General features: G+C 39.7%; 2 protein-coding genes and 1 long non-coding RNA gene across 5 annotated transcripts in view; 2 read left to right on the forward strand and 1 right to left on the reverse strand.

Moving 5' to 3' along the window:
- LOC134221083 (zinc finger protein 19-like) overlaps positions 1–23,836 on the forward strand; it is a 59,033-nt gene that overhangs the window by 33,749 nt on the left and 1,448 nt on the right. The window contains exons 1-3 of one of the 3 annotated variants that reach the window (XM_062700270.1): positions 12,772–12,921; positions 20,341–20,580; positions 20,638–21,204. In XM_062700270.1, the coding sequence (XP_062556254.1) occupies positions 12,919–12,921; positions 20,341–20,580; positions 20,638–21,204 (810 nt within the window). In that variant the 5' untranslated portion in view covers positions 12,772–12,918. Of the gene's footprint in view, positions 1–12,771; positions 12,953–20,340; positions 20,581–20,637; positions 21,205–23,836 lie in introns of those variants that run through there. The other 2 variants (XM_062700271.1, XM_062700269.1) reach the window with 2 other exon arrangements.
- On the reverse strand, positions 4,560–7,854 carry LOC134219482 (uncharacterized). The gene is made up of 6 exons (XM_062698224.1): positions 7,664–7,854; positions 7,331–7,568; positions 6,180–7,231; positions 5,805–6,103; positions 5,043–5,748; positions 4,560–5,000 (listed from the first exon to the last, which is right to left on the reverse strand). The coding sequence occupies exons 3-6, from the start codon at positions 6,960–6,962 to the stop codon at positions 4,560–4,562; spliced, it is 2,229 nt and encodes a 742-aa protein (XP_062554208.1). The 5' UTR covers positions 6,963–7,231; positions 7,331–7,568; positions 7,664–7,854.
- Positions 11,619–12,494, forward strand: LOC134227030 (uncharacterized). Its single transcript, XR_009983596.1, has 3 exons — positions 11,619–11,730; positions 11,788–11,943; positions 12,018–12,494. It is a non-coding gene; the product is annotated as an uncharacterized LOC134227030 (long non-coding RNA).

Consider the following 23,836-nt stretch of genomic DNA (forward strand, 5'->3'; position numbering starts at 1 on the left):
CTAGGATGTGGTGGGGTTTGACAGTAGACCCTGTTTAACCTCTATAAAAAGCTGCGTGTATCCGCAAGTAGGCTCCGCCAAAGCGACCGTGTGCCGCTCAAAGCGCACAAGCCCAAGTCCTGGTGTTAGGTGGGACGCTAAACAGCCCTGACACGACGGCCCTCCGACGAGACAGGAGTTTTGCGCTGGCTCAATAAGCCGCCTTTAAAAACAACTATTACGAACGACATAGAAGATAATACGACTCGATACAATCGGCAACGACCTAGGCGAAGAAAAAGGATCACGATTGGAAGCTTGGAACATGGAACTGCACGCCGCCAGGCTTCGCAGGTTGCGACAAGATAATCTTCGATGAATTACATCCCCGCAACTTCGACGTCGTAGCGCTGCAGGAAATCTGCTGGACAGGGTTGGTTGGTTGCTGCTTGATTTGTTAGTTGGTAGAATGATTGATTGGTTGGTTGCTTCATTGTTGGTTGATTGATTGATTGTTTGGTAATTTGATTGATTGGTTGCTTTACTGGTTGATTGGCTGGTCGGCTGGTTAGTTGATATGTTGTTTTGTTGGTTGCTTGATTAGTTGATTTGTTGCTTGATTGATTGGTAGCTTGCTTGAATGGCTGATAGCTGGATTAGTTGGTTGGTAGCTTAATTGGTTGGTTATTTGGTTGATGGGTTGCTTTACCGTTTGATTGAATGGTTGGTCGGCTGATTGGTTGATTAGTAGTATTTTGGTTTCTTGATTGGTTGATTAGTTGATTGATTGATTGGTTGGTTGTTGCTTGATTTGTTAGTTGGTAGAACTGTTGATTAGTTGGTTCGTTGATAGTTGGCTGGTTGCTTCATTGCTTGTTGGTTGCTTGGTTGGTTATTTAGTTGATTGGTTGCTTGATTGGATAATCCAGCAATCAGCCATTCAAGCAAGCTACCAATCAATCAAGCAACGACTCAACTAATCAACCAACCAAGCAACCCACAAAACAACATATCAACTAACCAGCCGACGAGCCAATCAACCAAGCAACCAAATTACCAACCAATCAATCAATCAACCAACAATGAAGCAACCAACCAATCAACCATTATACCGACTAACAAATCAAGCAGCAACCAACCAACCCATCAACCAAATAACTAACCAATCAATCAACTAACCATTCAAGCAAGCTACCAATCAACTTATTAACCAATCAACCAAGCAACCAACCAAACAACTAATCAACTAACCAGCTGACTAACCAATCAACCAGTAAAGCAACCAACCAACAAACAAGCAACCATTAACCAACAATTCAAGCAAGCTACCAATCAACCAAGCAATCAAGCAACCAACCAGCTAATCAACCAATCAAGCAACCAATCAAACAACCAATCAACTAAATAACCACAACCAATCAATCAAGTAAAGCAACCAATCAACCAAATAAGTAACCAACCACCAATCAATCAACTAATCCAGCAACCAACCAATTAAGCAAGCTACCAATCAACCAACTAACTAATCAACCAATCAACCAACAAGCTAATCAACCAAATAAGCAACCAACCAATCAACCATTCAAACAACCAACAAAACAACTAACCAAAACAATCAACCAGTAAAGCAAACAATCAACCAAATAACCAACCAATTAAGCAACCAATCAACTAATCCAGCAGTCAGCCGTTCAGGCAAGCTACCAATCAACCAAGCAATCAAGCAACCAACTAATCATCAACCAAGCAAACATTGAAGCAACCAACAAAACAACATATGAACTAACCAGCCGACCAACCAATCAAGCAACTAATCAATCAACCAGTCAAGCAACCAATCAACCAAATAACCTGATTAGTTGGTAAGATTGAGAACCAATCAACAATCAAGCAACCAACCAACCAATCAACCATTCTACCAACTAACAAATCAAGCAGCAACCAATCAACCGTTCAACCAAATAACTAACCAATCAATCAACCAACCAATCAAGCAATCTACCAATCAACCAATCAATTATCCAACCTACGAACTAATCAAGCAAGCAACAGTCGAGTCAAGTACGAGACACTGAATACGACCACATAGTTGTGGTCGAAATACGTATCTGCAAAGATATCAAAATAATTGGTGGAATTAAATGGAGAGTCCTAAACTCGTCTTAGACGGTTGAACAAAACAGTATCAACTAATCAGCCGACCAACCAATCAATCAACCAGGCAAGCAACCAATCAATCAAATAACCTGATTGGTTGGTTGGATTGGCAACCAACCAACAATCAATTGATTGATTATTTGTTTGGTTTCTTGTTTGGTTGATTAGTTGATTGATTGATTGATTGGTAGGTTATGCTTGATTTGTTAGTTGGTAGAAATGTTGATTAGTTGGTTCCTTGATAGTTGGCTGGTTGCTTAATTGGTTGGTTGGTTGCTTCATTGTTTGTTGGTTGGTTGCTTCATTGTTTGTTGGTTGCTTGGTTGGTTATTTAGTTGATTGGTTGCTTGATTGGCTAATCCAGCAATCAGCCATTCAAGCAAGCTACCAATCAATCAAGCAACGAATCAACTTATCAACCAACCAAGCAACCATTGAAGCAACGAACAAAACAACATATCAACTAACCAGCCGACCAGCCAATCAAGCAACCAAACAATCAACCAGTCAAGCAACCAATCAACCAAATTACCAACCAATCAATCAATCAACCAACAATGAAGAAACCATCCAATCAAACATTCTACCAACTAACAAATCAAGCAGCAACCAACCAACCCATCAACCAAATAACTAATCAATCAAGCAACCTAGCAATCAACTTAATAACCAATCAACCAAGAAACCAACAAAACAACTAATCAACTAACCAGCCGACCAACAATCAATCAACCAGTCAACCAAACAACAATAAAGCAACCAACCAACTATAAACCATTCAACAATTCTACCAACTAACAAATCAAGCAAACAACCAACTAATCTACCAATCAAGTCATCAACAAATCAACTAATCAACCCATCAAGCAACCGACCAATAATCAACTAACCAACTAATCAACCAATCAACTAATCAATCAACCAATCAAGCACGCAATCAACTGAATAATCAACTAGTCAACGATTCCAGCAACCAACCAATCAAGCAAGCCAACAATCAACTAATCAAGCAACCAACTAATCAGCCATTCAAGCAACCAACAAAACAACTAATCAACTAACCAGCCGACCAACCAATCAATCAACCAGTCAAACAACCAATCAACCAAATAACCAACCAATCAAGCAACCAACCAACTATGAAGCAACCAACCATTCAACAGTTCTACCAACTAACAAATCAAGCAGCAACCAACCAAATAATCATTCTACTAACCAACAATCAACCAACCAACCAATCAAGCAACCAATCAACTAAATAACCAATCAATCAACCAACAAACAATAAAGCAACCAAACAACCAATTAAGCAACCAACCAACTATCAAGGAACTAACTAATCAACAATTCTACCTACTAACAAATCAAGCAACAACTAACCAATCAACTAATCAATCAATCAATCAACTAATCAACCAATCAAGAAACCAACAAAACAACCAATCAACCAACCAGCCGACCAACCATTCAATCAAACGGTTAAAGCAACCCATCAACCAAATAATCAACCAACTAATCTAGCAATCACCCATTCAAGTAAGCTACCAATCAATCAAGCAACGAATCAACTAATCAACCAACCAAGCAACTAACAAAACAACATGTCAACTAACCAGCCGACAAACCAATCAAGCAAGCAATCAACCAACCAATCAATTATTCTACCATCTAACAAATCAAGCAGCAATCAATCAAATAACCAACCATTCAAGCAAACTACCAATCAACCAAGCAATCAAGCAACCCACCATTCAAGCAAGCTACCAATCAACCAAACAATCATTCAACCAACCAACTAATCAACCATTCGAGCAACCATCAAAACAACATATGAACTAACGAGCCGACCAACCAATCAACCAAATTACCAACCAATCAAGTAATCAATAAACAAAAAAGAAACCAACCAATCAACCATTCTTCCAACTAACAAATCAAGCAACAACCAACTAACCAAATAACCAACGAATCAATCAACTAACTAATCAAACAACCAACCATTCAAGCAAGCTACCAATCAACTTATTAACCAACCAACCAATAAGCAATTGTAGCAATCAACTAAATAACCAATCAATCAACCAACAAACAATGAAGCAACCAACAAACAATGAGCAAACAACCAACCAACTAGGTATTAAACTGATCCAAAATTATTTATCAGATCGCTCACTGCAGGTAAACTATTCGAATTCTAAATATTTAGGACTTCTGCTAGATCTTAAATTAACTTTACTTTTAAAAATCACATTGAAGGCCTTCAAGCCAAATGTAACAAATATATTAAGTGATCCACTTATAAACAGAAAGTCAAAACTTTGGCTTAAGAACAAACTTTTGATTTACAAACAAATTTTTAGACCAGCCATGTTGTATGCTGTGCCAATATGGACTAGTTTCTGCAATACAAGAAAGAAGGCACTTCAGAGGATTGTTCCTCCTCGGACCACCACGATTACCAGATGGTCTTCCTTCAGTCCCTCCTCGGTGAGGTTGTGACATGTTCGTTTCAACAATTCTGTCGAAAAATCGCATGGCGGGAATGAGTAGAGCACATCGGTTGCTTCCGTTTCTTTATTGAGTAAGGATATAACGCCGGTCGCTTCTTTCTGCTTCAGGTAGGACACGAGATTACGCAGTGGACGCGTCTGAACGCTGGCATCATCCGACGATGCTACCGATGACGTCGATCCCAGCAGGCCGAGGAAGATTGCGTGCGACGATGACGTCGATATGCGCTTCTGCAGATCTTCCAACTTGGGTTGATCGAGGCGTAGTCGCTGAGTAATACGAAGGTGGTGTTTACCTTCCTCGTCCTTCATCAGGCTGTCCACTATTTCGTGGTCTCCGTCCGTTAGGTGCAACTTGGCGGGGAATAGTGTTCAAAATCAGCGCCCTTACCAGACTGTGGTAGATTTCCGTGCCACTTCTGGTAACGTTCTTGCATTCGATAACATGCCATTCATACAAGAAGACGAATCAGAATCAGCCGGACTGCGTCGCCTCGGTGAACGGGAGCTAGATCTATCGATTCCTGGTTCACGAACGACGGCGTGAATCATATTTGCCATCGACTCCTGATCGACGCCATTCATCATTGTCCCCGTGGTGCGGTGGGCCATCACGATAAAAACCACCACGTCCGCGGAATCCTCCACGGCCGCGGAACGGTCTTCCACTTCCACCATAGCCGTACGATGAATTTTCCTCGTATGATGCACCGCCTTCCGGATATTCGTAGTCGGGGCCGCGACGATACTCACCACCTTCCTCAAAACCTCCACTGCTCTTTGAGAACGAAGGTGTTGTTCCGTTATCAGCAAAATCGATACGAAGGATACGAAACGGAACACATCGGTGGCGGGAATGAATTCCAGCAGGCGCGTGGTGAATTCATCACAGGCGAAATTTGAAGCTGCCGGTACGAGAACGTTGGCTTTGGGTTGTAGTTTCCAAATTTGTAAAACTGCCTCTACGATAGTTGAAGTTTTTCCAGTACCGGGTGGTCCAAACAATATGTACGGAGCAGGGAACGAAGTCCGATTCACGATATTTCGCACAGCAGACAGCTGCTCGTGATTTGTTGCGACATATTTGTTGAACCATTGAAAACTGTAAACGCACAGTATTGCATCATTTGAGTTCGAACATTTTGTAACACAACTGACCTCTCGTATATGATCTTCTTTTCCATCGGTGGCTTAGGGAACAATGTTTTTTCAAAGTCAATTTCCTTCACCAAAGATAGGACATAGTATTCCAGCTGAAATAAGAGCCGACTGCATTCAAACACAATCGTGTAGGTTGGAGACGGTTCAAGAATGGTGTTTACATGAATCAACATGTAATCTGGATTGATCTCATGGATAGTTTCTAGAAAGCTACGGGGTTCGAACTCGCTGGGAATGATCATCCTTACCGTGCAGTCATCATTCAAAAGGGTGGGTGCCGTTTGAAATTGATCGATCTACAAATCGAATATAAAAGCATATAAAAATAAAATGAAATTGGATTGTAAAAATAATACGCTTGTTTTTACATACCGACAAACGATAATACTTCTCTGAAATACCGGGCACTAGTCTAGCTTCATCGATTTTGTACTTAGTATATTCCATTTGAATATCAAAGTCCTCTATCTGGTTCAGTACAGTTAAATATTTAATATAGTTCCCCTTATTCAAGGCCTCTTCCTTGAATTTAGCCAACTGATCCAGCAGTTGCTTCGCGCCATCAAATTTAGATTTCGTTGAAAAGTCGTGCTTATACAACTGTTTGATCAACATCGGTACCGGATACTGATTCAACGGCGGACAATGAATCGTTGGTTTCTTCAAAATTAGCTGCTCTTTCACGAAATGACTCAACACGGTCACTTGCAGGTGGTAAAGTTCCAATATTTCTGTCTTTGAGTCCGCCAGTCCAACCAATATCAGTCCGTAGCTTCTATCCAGCTCCGAAAGCAGGCAACTGTCGAAGCAAAACTTTGAAACCGTACCCCAAGGAAGGCGCATCTCGCTTTCAATCAGCATCTTCATGTGACCGTCTGCCAGGTGGATATAGGCCATGCTGAGTCGCAACACCGAATGGGGTGATACGTTCCGCACGTACACCAACGTTCTGGCGTAATCGGGACGGTAGTCCAAACGCACGGCGAAACTCGGTTCCTCCAGAATGTAGTCATCAACCTGACGAATGAAACCAAATATGCGCCCGTGTTTCGTCATGTGTTTGGCGAAACGGTCGTCATCTTTGCACTGTAACCAGACTTGGTAGAGCTTCCAAAGCCAGATCCAGGGTTCTCTCATACCCTTCGGTAATATCATCACTCCCAATCGAAGCAGCTCTTAAGCGGCCTCCAGCAACGCCCCGCAAAACACCACCACGAAGATGGAAAACATCTCCCATTTGGGCTTCCTGCATCTGGCTGACCTGGATCATCAGTTTGGCTGCCGGATGTTCGACATCCCTGATGGTGCCCGCATAGGAAGTGACGAACTGCTTCTCGATGTGATTGATGATCATTTTGTTCATTCCGAGCGCACCTTACAGGCGTATATGTTCCGGTATACTGCTCCTCTCGGCCTGAATAAGCCTACGGGAAAAAACACTCACGTGAGTCATCGCCATCCGTCCGGAAAAAATAACCAATTTGGACTCGAATCCACCTTCGGATCCAGCAATTTATACTTACACGAGCGCCTTCCTTTAACATGGAAGCAAATCCAAGTGCTTTCGGGACGTGAAGGGCCATTTTCTAATCATGAGCTCCTGCTCAGCTTGCTTTGGGATTCGTCAAAAATTAGTTGCTTGCGCTTCATTGCTAGTGTGGAGGCTTGCATTGTCGGGGTTTGCACGCCTCGCTCGCTGTTTCCCATCTAATTTGGGTTGCTCTTTACATCAACTTTGACGACGCCGATCCTTTTGATAGACTGGAAAACTCGGGTCATCTTCCTATCCGGAGTTCTAACGGAACCAGATTCACCAGCGGTGGCATTCTTGTTCCGAGTAATCGCACTAAACTCACCCGCCGCTACACGCTTTCTCGTGTTGAAATACGCAGCAACTGTCTACTGAGAAATGTTTGCTATTTAAAATCTAAACATTTAAAAACTAAAACTGCCACACAAATTGAAGGCAAAAGAAATTGATGGAATATGTTGATGGACAGAAAACAGAAAAAAACGTAAATAAAACGTATTTTGGATTGAGGTTAAAGTTCTGTCAAAACTCACAGCAAAAAAGTCTACACTTACCAAAACACTTTCAAATAAATTTACCGAAAAGTGAGTAAAATACACTAGCGCCTCTGGCGGTGCTGGTCTCGTGAGCTCATCCTGGGTTGCATGAATTTTTAATCGGTTCTTCGGGACAATCACGTCCCGGTTATTAGTTCCTGCAATAAGTACGTTCATTAGGCGATGTTGTATATGGTTTTCAAATATTAATAAATTATGTTAAATAAAATTGATATATTTATACTGAATCGTCGTATGGTTGTTTATTTGTTTTGCATGAAAAAGGTAATTTTGGTTATACATTTTATTATTTCAACAATAATTATTGTTGAATCAATCATGTTTGTGTCATTGAAACAAAATAACATTGATGATTGTTCCAACAATAATATTGTTGAAACAACAATAATGCAACTCAAATCATGATTGTAGAAACAACAATATTCTGGATTGTTTCAAAATGAAAATATTATTAGCCCTGAGCTAACAATATTTATTGTTGAATTCAAACCGAAATATTGTTGTTTCTACAATATGTTTTTCTGCGTGTAGTGTTTTCCGAAAAGCGAATGACGATAATTTTTCGAATAGTTTGTATGAAGAGTTACGTCTGTTTGTCTGTGGATGTACAGTTTGTTTATAGAATAAGATCAATTTTTTCGTTCTCTCAACTTACCTTTACGATGTTGGGAATCTTTTTTCTGCTCTAGTATGCTCCTATGCTGAGTGGGTCCGTCGTATTCTGGAAGCAAATTCTGATTTGCTCCTTCGCCATGTTGATGATTTTCAAACAATATTATTTTAATGCTAATGTATTTCATATGCGTGTGTTGATATTTAATTAATTATTGGTAATTGCATTGAAAACTCACTTGCTATTTAAATGAATCATAAATGTTTGACATTTAAATTCTATTAACAATAAATATATTTCAAATGCTGCACATAAAACCGAGTTAAGGGAAGCAGGATCTCTTCTATATAGTTTGTGCACATAAAAAATATTGTTGATTTGATCTCAGTGTTTGTTCTGCTGTCCGAAACATGTGTGGTACATACCTGTCAAATCGTATGGATTTTCCTTCTTTGACATTTAGCTCCCCTATCCTCGCCAGCAAAAGATGTTCCGGACAGCGACGACAGCGACAATCTTTATCTAGTAACTAAAATATCTTTTTATGAGAAGCATTGTTGGTGGAATAATCAATCGAAGATTCATAAGGCGCCAGTTATGAATTTCGATAGTCCAGTTCGCTGAGTGTATCTAAAATAAGCCATTTCAAGACAAAATTTTCAAAACGACTTATCTGCTTTTGTAAACAAAGATTCGATCGTTGATTTGACGAATCTGATAGCACTCCCACGCAAACAAACACTACCAACAGGTAGCTGAAGGTTTCGACTATCTGATGATAGCGTTGGTTTATGCCGAAGTGCTATCAGATTCGTGAAATCGACGTTTGAATCTTTGTTTACAAAAGCAGATAAGTCGTTTTGAAAATTTTGTCTTGATTTTTATCTTATATCTTAGATTAATAATACATAGATACACCACTCAAGGTGAACACCGAGCAACAAAATAGCAGCGCTGTTCACACAACTACCGGTCATTGGGTGAACTAGTTGCTCCCTGCTCATTTCACAATAACAAGAAACAAATCGAGAGTACTTTTTCAATTGAGACTATTTGTTGAAAGGATGTATTATATTTTTCTAATGTCGAATTCATTAATTCCCAGTGCAAACGTAGGTTACCAGCAGTTCCAGCATAACTTCTGTTGTTTTTTATTTACATAGGTTGAATTTAGTTTAGCACTAGTCTAAACCCCAAAACACGTAGTTTTACACTGTGTTAAGGTTCCCCCAAACACACGCGACACGACAGTTGCGACGCTATTCTATCGCTTGGCGACAGCGATTCTGTCGCCGTTGGTGTGGAAGCGTAAATAGAGAATTGCCTGCAGCGACCCAACGATAGAATCGCGGCGACTAGTTGTCGCCGTCGCGGCGATGAAATCGCTTAGGTTTGGGGGAGCCTTTATTTTACAGTTTTGCACTTGATTCATTTTTTGATTTTCATCATTTATTTGACAGATAAGGAAGTAAGAAAAAAATGATAAAAACATGGCAAGGAGCATGAAACAGGCTTCTAGGGAGGGAGCCCTAGAAGGGGACTTTTAAATACGCCAAAGGCTAAACACAGAGTAGACTGTAAAAACCGTATACACGGAAGAAGTGATAGGGAGTTTGTGTGAATTTGAGATAAATTAACTCATTTCACGCAGACAACCTGTATTCCGATTCCGTTAAACCAGAAACATGTGTGAGTTCAATGGTGGAAAGACAAAGCGAAGATGATGAAAATTCGATGAGCATTGATAATATGAGTTTAATTTTTCCTTTTTGTTCTAAATAAACTAATTAAGCTTTAAACGAGCACGGCACGGCACTTATCTAACAGTATACTGAACAAAAGAATTTATATCGAGGGATTTCAATAATAATGGCGACTGAACTACTCAAAGTAGAATTTAATTCGTCCAAGCAATTCCACCAGTGCCACCAAACTACTGCAAGATCCGATGACCATTCTGGCCATTAATGAACCCACTGTCCCACTCCAGACTTGTATGTCCTGTAGTTTCTTGAAACCACCGACCAAGCCACTCTAGAGTTGGATTTTTCTTAATCAACATGGAGTTTCTGAAGATCAGCCAAACTACAAAGTAGGATTTTTTTTATTCGTCTAGGTCCGATAGAGCTCCAAGCACCGACCGGCACAAATTTTATTGGCCACTAGTGCGTGAATTCTCAAAAGGAAGTTCGGATTTTTTGTCGAGAGTCCACGCACTACTGTTCAAGTCATTTGCGTAGGTTATTGAATTAAAAAACCGTGATAGTTTCTAGGAATTTCATGGCTTTTAGTAATTCTTACTTCCTACCTTTATATTGGAACATATGAAAGTTAAGGAAGCTTAAAGAATTCATAATGAAAATGTTACATCACGCAATTAATTGTTTTCAAATATTTCTGCTTATAACGCGCTCTTTCTTTTGAACATCTGCAAGATAGTAAGTGGAGCCCTATAAAGTTTCGCCAAGGGCGCCGCTACGGCTCTGACCGTTTGGCCCAAAACTCACAATTGGAACCAACCAGGATGTAAGAAGACTGCATTCCTTCTCAAATACAACCTGTTGCGAAGAAATCGGATAATGCTATGTACCGAAAAGTGTGTCTCAATATGTTTCCATATATGGAGATTTTAAACTATTGTACTTTTTACAACATGCGAGTTGTCATGTTATGAAATCTGATGTGAGTCCTGGAAGTTTAAATGAATTTTATTTTATTTTGAGTTGCTTTACCTTCAATTTAGGTAAATGGGTTTGACCGTGCAAGTGTTAAATGTCAATTTGAATTGTCAAATCAAAATGCGCCCGACTGTTCTGTTTCTGAATGCGCACCCCACTGTGTTTAGTTCACCCAACGACCGATAGAGTGTTGTTTCCTGGTGATTACAAGCAGGGATGCCCCAGTGAGCAATCTATGTATTAATTATCTACACGCTTAGATCAATTAACCTATTTATGGGTACTTATTTCACCCATATTTGGGTATTTCATAATTTACTCATATTATGGGTAAACTATACCAAGATAATTGGTCAAATTTACCCATATTATTAAAAAAGTGACTTTACCAATATATGGGTAAATAAAACTACTCAAATTTGGATGAAATTTTTTTATTGTAATATTATTGTTTTTGTCTCTGAAAATTTCAATCAGCTCCTGAAGATTGTTATTTGATTTAATGGATTAGGATCATAATCCACTAAATTAATAACTATTAATGGTAAGTAAATACAACCTGGTTGGTTAAAAAACGATTGCATAAAATACATTCATCTAGGTAATGGGAAAACCGTCATATATCAGATCCCGACTGAGCTCCCAAGAAACTTTAACAGCAGAAGGCTATGACCCAGCTGCGCACCTGGACTCTGGTTTGCTCTTTCGTTCGCGAAGCTCAACTAACCGCCAGCCACTGTACTTGTTCTAATGATAGGTAAGTTTGTTCTTGTCATAAGATGAGCATTATTTTCTATCACTCCATTAAATACTTAATGTTATACTTTACAGATAGTGATATGATCACCATCATCATCATACGAGGAAGAAGTCCGCTTAGGCTCTGAGCAACCAAAAATGTCCAGTATCCATATACGAAATATTTTCCTTCATTTGGATGATTCATCTGCCATGGTGTGCGCTTTTGGAAAACTTGTACAGCGAATCCTGATTATTGCTGACATTTTGATGGCAAGTGCATTTTGGAATTTGCCACCCGATATGCCGAATATACTGTCGATATGCCAAATATACTGTTAATACCCGGATTGATTCCACTCCGACCAGCATGACTCGGTTCCAGCCACAACTTTGCGGGGATTTTGTTAATATGTATGTTATTTATCGTAGAGATCATTATTATTAACTTCCATTATACTTATGTTAGTTGATGCCAACAGTTGTAATTGTAATTGTATTTTTTATTGTAACAGTTTATGTAAATTCAAATAACGATGATGTCATTAATAAAATTAAATTGATTTAAAATGAATTCAATTATATATTAATAATATTGTGAACAAAATAAAAGTTTTCTGAAATTAAAGCTGAAAAAATCACCCACATTTGGGTGAAATTCACCTATAAATTCTTTCTTGGTGAACTACCCATATATAGGTAGCCGCCATTTCACCCATAAATACGTATGTGCACTTTTTGGGGATTTTAGGTACTCTTCACCTATATTTGGGTGAACTGAAGTAAGCGTGTAAGCTTATATATAGTGTGGGAACACCCCTGCAATAGATTCGATGTTTTCCTAACTTCGACTCTGACCAAAGTTGTCTCGTTTCCTGTTGCAAATACGCAACTTCCTTCTGCGTTTGTTATTAAATTTAGTCGACGAGGTGAAGTGTAAAATCGAGCTTTCGAACTTATTCCAAAATACTTTCATTACATTAAGCATTAATTAATGGTATACTAATAGTTCAGGTCAAACTTTACTGGTAAGTGATAAAAAAAATTGTGAAATTAGTAACTGGTTAGTGCATCATCAACGGGCGCGAGTATTTTTATCACCTGCGCTGCGTTGTGCTGTTTGGCACTTTTTTTCACCGGCTGCTGTTTCCGGCTATCAATTTGGTTGCTGTCACTTGCCAGTGTTGCCACATCTTTTTTGAAACTATCTGTTTTCAGCGTTTTCAGCATCAGGTGGGTGGCACGACCGTTTTCAGGCCTTAACTTTGGTCGGATTCGCGAATTGAAATCAAATTAAACTTGGAAGTGCCAGTTCGAAATAATTTATAGTACGGTGTAATATCGTCTTACGATGCTGGGTCATTAGGTCGAAGGTCGTTAGGCCGAACGGCCATTAGGCTGAATAAAAACTGAGGAGTGAGTAGTGCGAAGTGAAGAAGAAGGAAGGAAAAAGGAGGAAGAAGTAAGAAAGAAGGATGAAGGAAGAAGGAAATGTAAGATAGAAGAAGGAGAGAAGAAAAAAGAAAAAAGGAAGAAGGAAGAAAAAAGAATGATGAAGAAGAAAAGATGGAAGAAGGAAGAAGAAAGAATGATGAAGAAGAAAAGATGGAAGAAGGAAGAAGAAAGAAAGATGGAAGAAGAAAGAAGGAAAAAGGAAGAAAGAAGACGGATTTTGGAAGAAGGAAAAAAGAGAGAAGAAAAAAAGAAGGAAGAAGGGGTAAGATGAGTCTGCCTGACTGCACTACCATTCAAGGCTACAAGCCTACAAGACTCGACGTCCGTTGGATCACATCCGTAAGATCAGTGCGTCAATGCCAGATTATGACGCGGCATTGAACAAAAATAGTCAACATGTGATACCACCACGACAGGATATAGTCTTTGGTTGCCATATCAGTGCTAATGGCGTAATCTCACCCACCGCGGCAAGGTAACATATTCAAGGGGAGGGTCAAACTACTTATAAAAGTTAATACAAAATTAAATAATTTTGTCGGTTTTTCTTTACCATCTGGCCATCTGGTCCCACGTTCCCCTACCTTCCAATTTCATGATTACTTTAAAGATGGGCACAGTTCTGCCGTAATCTGAAAAAGTGACGTATGCGCCATTTTACAACATGCATGTTTTTCATTTTTCTGTTATAGAGTTCGATGAGTACTACTCGTTAACACTATTTTTGGAAAATGGCTAAAACGTCACTTTTGACGTAAACTACGTCGTAAGGGGAAGGCTCGGATACAGGGTGACAAATAAAAATTTCCAAATTCGAGACCGTCACGAAATCATATAAGATTTCGAACTTTAATAGCGCCTTTGTCTTCCGATGGATTTTTCAGATTTATATATCAATCGACTCGGAAATTCTCTGTCAATTTGTCAGTTATATTGAAACTTTGGGTTATGAACGTTAAAATAGGGTATCGGATCATTTTGGCAGCACCCTCTTTTCTTGTCCGCAATAGTCTCGTTTCGGTCGTCGCCGTTCAGTGCGGTTGGCAACCGAAACGACAACTTGAGCACCAACCATCAACAAATATATGGGGGTTTGTACAACTTCACTACAAATGCTCAAACATGTTCGGCGAACCTTGACTACACCCCCGAGAACTCAAACCAAAATCAAACCGTTTTAATTTTTTCCAACCGAGCCGCCAACTGTCAAATGGTTGTTCGAACAACTTCACACACGTTCAAACAAAGCAGTGTACGTTGCATAATGTAGTGCATGGTGTGATGCAGATAGGGGCATGTGCAGGCATGAGACGATCAATTGTTATCAATGCCAATGCCCTTGCTAGTAATGCAACCATCGCAATGTTATTGCACAAACATATTTATATTAAAAAACGACTTTGGAAAAATGTTGATCTTTTTTAAACTTAAAACTAATAAGGCCGTTACACATATTTATTAAAAATTATAGTCTACCCAAAGTCAAGGTCTACTGGTCTCCGCAAAGTCAAGGGAGGGAGGGGGTAATCTTCTTCTGCTTCTACCAGTCTTCAAGGTGCAGCCCCGCACAGATGTTTATCCATGCTGCCGCACTTGAATGAACATTCGCTTCGGGCTCGAACGTGCACTCGTAGAAATGAACATGATCCCGAGCGCAGGCTGGATGCTCATGTTTTGCACCGCGCTCACAGCGGCGCTCGAACATTGATGTTTACAGCGCGGCTGTGAGCGCCGTTTTGAGCACGGTACAAAACATCGGTTCCAATCAAAAGACATTGGTTTGAGCTTGGCTTAGTATTTTGGTATTCAATCGTTCAGAACGCGCTATCCTGGTACGCTCATGCAGGCTCGCTCTTGCTATGTACTGCGAACGATGGTTTTTCGTTAGTGTTGTACAAAATACAACAGCGCGCTTGCTGGTTTAATACTAATAGAATTGAATTTCATTGGGTCTAGGTATGGTAATTTGTTCGCAAAAGTAAAAAGGAAATTATGTCCTATCTTATTATGCGTATAGATATTTTGGTATATGTATCCTCACACACAGAGTAGAGGAACATTACAATATTATTTGTAATTATTTGGAACTTCTGCGAAAAACTAAACAATTACTCATTGATGCACGTTTGGTTTGTCAAAACTTCAACGTCTTGTGTAGCATAAAGGAAAGCTATTTAAATGTACTTTATCTTTACATAAGATAGTAGGGGGATTCACTTAACGTCGTAGGTTGCTGTGTATCTGTTTATGGAAATGTTTCATAGGTGATTTGAAATATGTCCCTTGTGATTGAGTGTGAAACATTTCTATAATCAGATACGCAGCAACTTACGCCGTTAAGTGTATACCCCTAGTGTATTTTAGTCAAGTTTTAAATAACAATCTTTTCTTTTGTCTTCATTTAAGGGACTTAGCTGGCTCATCTTTATAACATTCATTGTTCGTGGCATTTCTTATACATTTTTGGTTAGAAATATATTTTGGTATCTGAGCATTTGTCGCCTAGTGCCGGACAGAAAGAGTTTGCAAATAATCGTTTTTTTCGCATTCACATATTTTTAAGCTCGCTCTTATTCAATTGCTTCATATTGCTAAAGCATTGGCGTTTTAATGTTGCATGAAGAAGAAGCAGCAAAAAGATGATCTCGACCAACTCTTGTCCTATAACGGTTACACTGTGGAGAATATTGTACAGTTGGAAACCTCTACTGTCGTGATTAGAAACTATGAAAACGAAACCCTTTAACTCATCGGTTTTGAGTTGATTGAACGTTTCTTTTGACAGAGATAATATAGCTAAAATAGTGAAATTTCAAATTAGCCTCAACTTAGCGGTGGAAAATAAACTCAACATGAATGAGTTTCGTTGATACATATTCCAAAAAACGAAGTTTTAGGTTGTACATTTGAATAGATCACAAGTTGACAGTTGAAGAAGAACTTAAACTTTTTTTTCATAGAAATTCCTATATAACCATAAATTGCCCTAAATCACCACCAAATTGCCCGAAATTTTGCCAGGAATCCTAAATTACCAAAAAGAAGCTGATAAACATATGGGAGTTAGAATGAACTGCCAGTCGTACGGTTATGAGTTTTTTCACCCCCTCTCATCGTGATTTTTTTTTCATACAAATGATTTTTAATTCATATGGTGCATAAGAAAACGACAGACCCCCGACAGTGCTTACGTAATATGTGTACGGTTCCTAATGTGTATCTTATGTGGCAAGTACATTGAATACACTATGCCCAGAATGTCGTTAATGTTTTCCAACCGAAAACATCCTAGACTAGACCGAAACATGTTGGTGGCTTTAGTGGGCTACAATCAATGACCGAATCCGTTTATTGAACATTTTTTACGCTTTTGTTTTTCTGGATAGATTGTATGTACATGTTTGAAACATTTCTCAATTGATTTTAATTGTTTTAATCAAGTTAAACGAAAAAAAAAATATTATGTGTATCTTTGCTGACACACTTAATTCTCATTTTAAAGTGAGTTTGCATAAAGCTTTGGTTTATTTTCTACAATCATTATTAAGTAGAACATAACATGCTTTCTTTTCACATACTAAAGGATTCACATCCAAGAAAAGAGTCAAAAAGAAAAACACAACCAAATGGTTCCATATAGAACAGTTTTCGGAAGGTCATTTCCAAATTCTTCTGATAAATCTTTGGGAAAGTTAATTAAAATGCATGAATTGAATAATAAATCATAAATATTCGCTAAATTCTATACAGAATAAATGCGCAAATATTCCTATCACTTCTATCAAGGTCACATGCACACAGTTGAAAAATATTCACGTAATAAAATCTTGCATGTCTCTGCAAATACAAAACCCATAACTTGTTTTCATCTACAAACTCGGATTCGTTTTGCCCTCAACCTCAACTCTACCGAATATAAAACGTGCCGCATAATCATAAAGTTTCGCGCTCGGCCCAAAACCTGTGCTCACAGCATCAGTTTTACAGCCTAAGCACACAGTCTGAGCACACAGCATGATGGATGAGCACACAGCCCAATGTTTTGAACTTGAGCCCGAGCCTGAGCTGAACCGCACCGCGTTCATTCTTCGCACCCATGTTCAATGTTGATGATGAACACGAGCTTGAAGGAGAGCGCGCGCTCGGGATGAACATGCACTAGTAAAAACTGCACTCAAGCTCAGCGCCGCTCATGTTTTCGTGAAGACTGGCTTCTACTGAATCGAGCGGCGTAAAAATTTGAATGCAGAGGTTTTTAAAGCCGGGGAAGGTTCTTAAGATGGTTTGAGACCCCTCTCCTCTTTGAAATCTGGCTCCTATACAAATGAAACACCAATTTCATCATAACTCACCAAATCTGGCATGTGGAGCTTTGGAAGGGAGCTTTCTGTGGTGGTTTGTAACCACCCCTCCCCTTATGGAAAGGGGGCTCTCATACAAATGAACCAAAAATTTCTGCATAACTCGAGAACTAATCAGAGAATAAATCAATTTTAGGCAAAACAAAGTTCGTCGGGTCTGCTAGTAAAAAATAAATAATAAAATGAAAAAAAAAAAACTAGGGGCAGCAGGGACTATGTCCAAGGGCTTGACGACCCCTCCCCATGGCCACTGCGAGTTAGGGGGCCTGCCTAGGATGTGGTGGGGTTTGGCAGTGGGCTCTGTTAAACCTCTACAAAAAGCTGCATGTGTCCATAAGCAGGCCCTATCAAACCCAGTCAACACATGAACGTATATGGTGTCGTGTAGGATGCTGAAGTGCAGGCGATAGAGGTACTTTTCCACACAACATGTATGTATATCGTCTCCAATTTATAGCATCTTGTATTGCACCATGTGCGATTTTATGTAGACTGGGAAGCGACCGTGTGCCGCTCAAAGCGCACAAGCCCAACACGAGTGCCAAACGGCACATCAGGATTAATACCAGTGAGATCCTGATTACGGTATACTGGTCAAGGCAAGTGACAGACACGCGCGCGCGAAAGTAATGCAAAATAAACGACATGTAAAATAAACGTAAATTTACATTCTTACTTAACGTCAAATAGAGATAAAATAAGGGTTGCTGAATAACATTAGCTTTCCGATTACTATCAATTATTTTCAATCCCGTTTCTTTTTTATTTTTCTTACGTTAATGAAATGATAACGCGGGCGCCTAATCCGAAATTCAAATGAACAATCGCTCACTTTGAGCGATTGATTGTTTATTCTCGCGAAGAATGAACAATTGAACAAATTAAGGAAATGCTAATACTGCTGTGTAGAAGTTTCATAGGTCACATCACTTTCCATGGTGAATCCTGATCTATGTTACTGATTACCCCACCCAACTAACACTACTTCCTTTCCGTGGTAAATGTGGAGATGCAGAGGTATTCTCGGTCTCTAGTAGCAACAATTACCACACACTCACATTCCCTCCCTTTCCCAACTGACTGTAAGGACTTGGCCGGCGCCGTTATTGATCAATATTTGCGAGCTGCTGAAACGTGCACTTCGAGAATAGTTGGTAAATCCCAACCACTATTTACTTGGATCGTAGTGCAATTTGCACCAGTTCTGATCAATCACGGAGTAGCAACCATTGATATGTACAGTCAGTCTAAGCTAAGCTAAGCTAATAATAAAATGAAAAAAAAAACTCCTCGGATTTGTTAAGAAAATTATTTTGAGCGTTTTATTGGAATGTCTTCACTTGTAATAAGATGAGTTTGTACAATCCCATTTAATTCCACCACTTAATTGTACCTTGACAGATACGTATTTCGATCTCAACAGTAAGGTCGTCTTCAGTGTCTCGTACTTGACTCGACTCGACGGGATTGTACAAACTCGTCTTATGACAAGTGGGGTCTTCGGATTTGTTAAAGATTGTTTTGAAAGTTCTCAAAATTCAAGCATTCAAAATTCAAATGCTTCAAAACCCAAATGTCGGTTCCAAAAAAGGCATCATTACCACTGAGGAATACATTTGGGTTTTCATAGTAAATTTTTTAAACAATCGTATCCAACAATTTTCATATCTTACACTAGTTTTGTTCGAAACCAGTAACATAAGTAATCAAATGAATGAACAAAACTGCCTTACGTAGTTTACGTAGGGCGGTTGTGTCTTGTACATAACCCTTCTGATTTTTTTAGATTACGGCAGAGTTGTTTCCAAACACAAATATTACACAAAGGGCCCTCCTTAGCCGTGCAGTAAGATGGGCGGCTACAAAGCAAGACCATGCTGAGGGTGGCTGGGTTCGATTCCCGGTGCAGGTCTAAACAATTTTCGGATTGGAAATTGTCTCGACTTCCCTGGGCATAAAAGTATCATCATGTTAGCCTCATGATATGCGAATGCAGAAATGGTAACTTGGCTTAGAAACCTCGCAGTTAATACCTGTGAAAGTGATAATTGAACACTAAGCTGCGAGGCGGCTATGTCCCAGTGGGGGATGTTGTGCCAATGAAGAAGAGAAAAGAATTATTGCAGTAAAAATTGATTTTGGGTTAATTTTTGTCGTCCTTTGCACCAGCTATTGCACTAGGGGTCATATTATGGCCAATAACCGTAAGAAAACAATGAGATTTGGGATTTGCCATAATAATAGGAACTAAAATTAAGAATAGTTCCATGACTGTACATGCGTTTCTATTATGAGTTAAGCATTTATGGGGAAAATCACGTTTTCACATTTGTTCTGAGGAGCCGGAAGGTAAACCTTTTGCTTGACATATCAACGCAGCCACATGTCTTTGGTTGATTTTTTTAAAGTTAACTATGGCGACGATTGATACACCCACCCTACCTAGTAATATTTTTTCCAATCCGGGTGGTCAATACCCGGAATGTAGGGAATTACCTTTGATTGATCTATATACTAATATTGAATCTATGAAGTAATACGTAGCTATTCCATCGCTTATGTAAGGTAACAAGAATTTCAACATTTTCCAATATCTCCAGGTCATCATGGATCCTGCTCAATCGTTGCACCTTGATTCCGATTTTTACGAACCTGTATTTATTTGCAACATTTGTAAAAGCATATTGACCGATCCGGTATGCCGTAATGATCATATCACAGCTATCAAACCAGGATCTTCGGAAATTGATTTTGAAAACCTCATCAAATTGACTGTGGTGAACAGCAACAATGACGTCCAGCCACCCCCAAATGATGTGTCATCAGAATATGAGTTGAAGGTATTCTGAGCCCTAGATATTGTATCGTCATCATATTAATTTTCCCCTCCATTACAGAATAAATTGTGCGCTATAATACCTCGTACAGATGATTCACCGATTCGTTCGAAACAGTTATGTCCTGTGTGTGGTGAAATATCCGATGACAAAAACTGTAGAAAAAATCACGACTTCAAACTGGAAAAAGACATTTGCACTAACTGCGGTGTAGAATATGATTCAATAGAAATGCTTATCCAGCATGGCATAAGCTGCATTCCAGTAGATGAGTACTTTGCCAAAACCACTGAATCAAAGCTGGTGGAGTCAGAGAACGCCGCCGAAGTAGGACACGGTACATTGGAGCCAGTTGCTACAAGCCTACCGCATAATATTGCTTTGATCACGGAAAATGGTACCGGACAATATCAAGTAATGGCTTTGCTTAGTGACGATTCCGTTATGAAGGTGGAGGATTCGATTTTCTGCCGTAACTTCAGTTTACCACAGACGAACGATGTGGATACAGTTTTGGAGTGGGACGAATCCATGTCTTTGGCTGTTCTAGATGTAGAAGATCCGAGTAGCGAACTATTACCGATTGACGAAAAGTACGATAAGCTTTGTAAACCGGAATTGGCAGAAGTAAGTTTGAACACATCTACTTATTATGATTATAATAGTCTATTATGTATCACTTAAAAATAGTATCTTAATGTAAAACATCATATATTTTTAGTATTCTCAGTGAAAATTATATTTTGAACTTCGACTATAAAGATACTATTCATAAACTGATAGAAGCTTGTGGTCTGAATTCATGAGATTTTTTGATAGTTTAATACGTAACACGCCTGCGTAACGCATACAAAGTGAAATTATAGACACTTCCGAAGGAAGGGTCAAAACTTTGGAAAACATTCCAAGGAACTGTTCCGGGAATTCCTTTTGAGGCAATTTTTTTTTGGCAAAAAAAGAAACAGCGGGCTTGGTAGTCATATGACTACTGCTTCTGCCTCATACGCAGGAGGTCATGGGTTCAATCCCAGGTCCGTTCCATTTTCCTACTTTGTATCTTTCTCTATATTTCTCATGTTCTAGCAATCGCTAGAACTGGAAATGGACTTCCATAGTTCCATACCGTTTCCATCACTATTCCTATACCTTCAACTTAAGTATTCTAACAGTAATCTGCTAGAATTGGAAATGAACTAATAGAGCTCGTTTCCCTACATCCAATTACATCCAATTAGAAATTCTATCAGTTACTTTCTCCTATCTATCACATTGGCAGCTCGTTAACCAAGACGGGACCCTCTGCCTCTCGTTTGTTTCTTGTCCGGACGTGTTTCTCCAGTGCAACGACCAACAAGGGAATTTGCTGACAGATAAAACCGAAGTGGCTGCCAGGTGGAAGCAACACTTCGAGACTTTGTTGAATAGAGGGAGTGACGGTGCATCCGTGAACATAATAAATATTAGCGGCGATGGACAAACTGTGGAGTCACCTACACTAGATGAGGTTAAAAAAGCTGTTAAAGAGCTGAAAAACAATAAGGCTGCGGGGAAGGACCAGCTCCCGGCTGAACTTCTCAAACATGGCAGTGAGCAGCTTTATGAAGTTCTGCACCATATTATGTCGAAAATATGGGAAGACGAGGAAATGCCTGCTAGCTGGTTGGACGGCCTCATTTGCGCTCTTTAAGAAAGGGCACAGACTGGAGTGCGCCAATTACCGAGGAATAACCCTCCTTAATTCGGCGTACAAAATTATGTCCCGTATTGTATTCAACAGATTGAGACCGCTTGAAGAGTCCTTCGTAGGTGAATACCAAGCAGGTTTTCGTGAGGGCCGATCAACGACGGATCAAATGTTTACCCTGAAACAAATCCTAATAAATTCCCGGAGTACAACTTGCAGACACATCGTCTGTTTATTGATTTCAAGGCGGCGTATGATTCAGTGAAACGGAATGAATTATGGCAAATTATACTTGAACATGTTCAGAAAAATATATAAAGCTCTTTTAGTGGAATGTTTTCAACCGTCTAAGACGAATTAAGTACTGTCCATTTAATTCCACCAGTTAATTTTCGTTATCTTTGCAGATACGTATTTCGACCACAACTGTGTGGTTGTCTTCAGTGTCTCGTACTTGACTCGACTCGTACTTGAAGTCGAGTCAAGTACGAGACACTGAAGACGACCACACAGTTGTGGTCGAAATACGTATCTGCAAAGATAACGAAAATTAACTGGTGGAATTAAATGGACAGTACTTAATTCGTCTTAGACGGTTGACTTGAACATGGTTTTCCAGCGAAACTGATACGGCTGATTCGTATAACGTTGGACGGATCGAAATCAAGTGTAAGGGTTGCGGATGAAATATCGACGTCATTTGTTACCTTAGATGGATTAAAGCAGGGTGATGCACTCTCGAATCTACTGTTCAATATAGCGCTCGAGAGAGCGACTAGGAGAGCTGGTGTGCAAAGAGGCGGTACCATTATCACAAGATGGCATATGCTCCTGGGATTTGCGGACGATATCGATATTATCGGGATTGATCGCTGTGCCGTGGAAGAGGATTTTGTGCCTTTTAAGAGGGAGACAGCGAGGATTGGACTCACGATCAATACCAGCAAAATGGAGTACATGGTTGCTGGCAATCAACGTTGGTTCATTAGTGGTGGTGGTAGCGAAATGGTGCTGGATGGTGAAAAATTTGAAGCGTATTGCAGCTGCCAATAGGGCTTATTATGGACTTCGTAACCAGCTTAAGTCCCGTAGTGTGCAAACGAAAAAAAAATCGCTCTGTATACTACTCTGATTCTTCCGGTGGCCTTATACGGCCATGAAACATGGACGTTAAAGGAGGCTGATCGGAGAGCTTTCGGAGTGTTTGAGCGTAATGTGCTGCGGAAAATACTCGGCGGTAAACAGGAGAACTGTATCTGGCGGCGTCGCATGAACCACGAATTGTACCAGGTATATAAAGGGCTGGATATTGTTAAGCTTATACAGCACGGCAGACTACGGTGGGCTGGTCACGTTGTTCGTATGCCGGAAGAACGTCAAGCGAAGATAATATTTAGTTGAGAACCCGGAAAAGGCCGCAGGCTTCGTGGAAGGCCGCGTACACGATGGCTTTTTGCAGTTGAAGAGGACCTGAGCGTATTGACTGCGTTCGACGGTTTCTGATCATTTGCGTTCGTATGTACATCCGCAATCACTTGAGTAGATGGGAGTAGTGAGTAGCGTATATCAATTCAA

Source organism: Armigeres subalbatus, chromosome 3, assembly GCF_024139115.2.
Source record: "Armigeres subalbatus isolate Guangzhou_Male chromosome 3, GZ_Asu_2, whole genome shotgun sequence".
NCBI lineage: Eukaryota > Metazoa > Arthropoda > Insecta > Diptera > Culicidae > Armigeres > Armigeres subalbatus.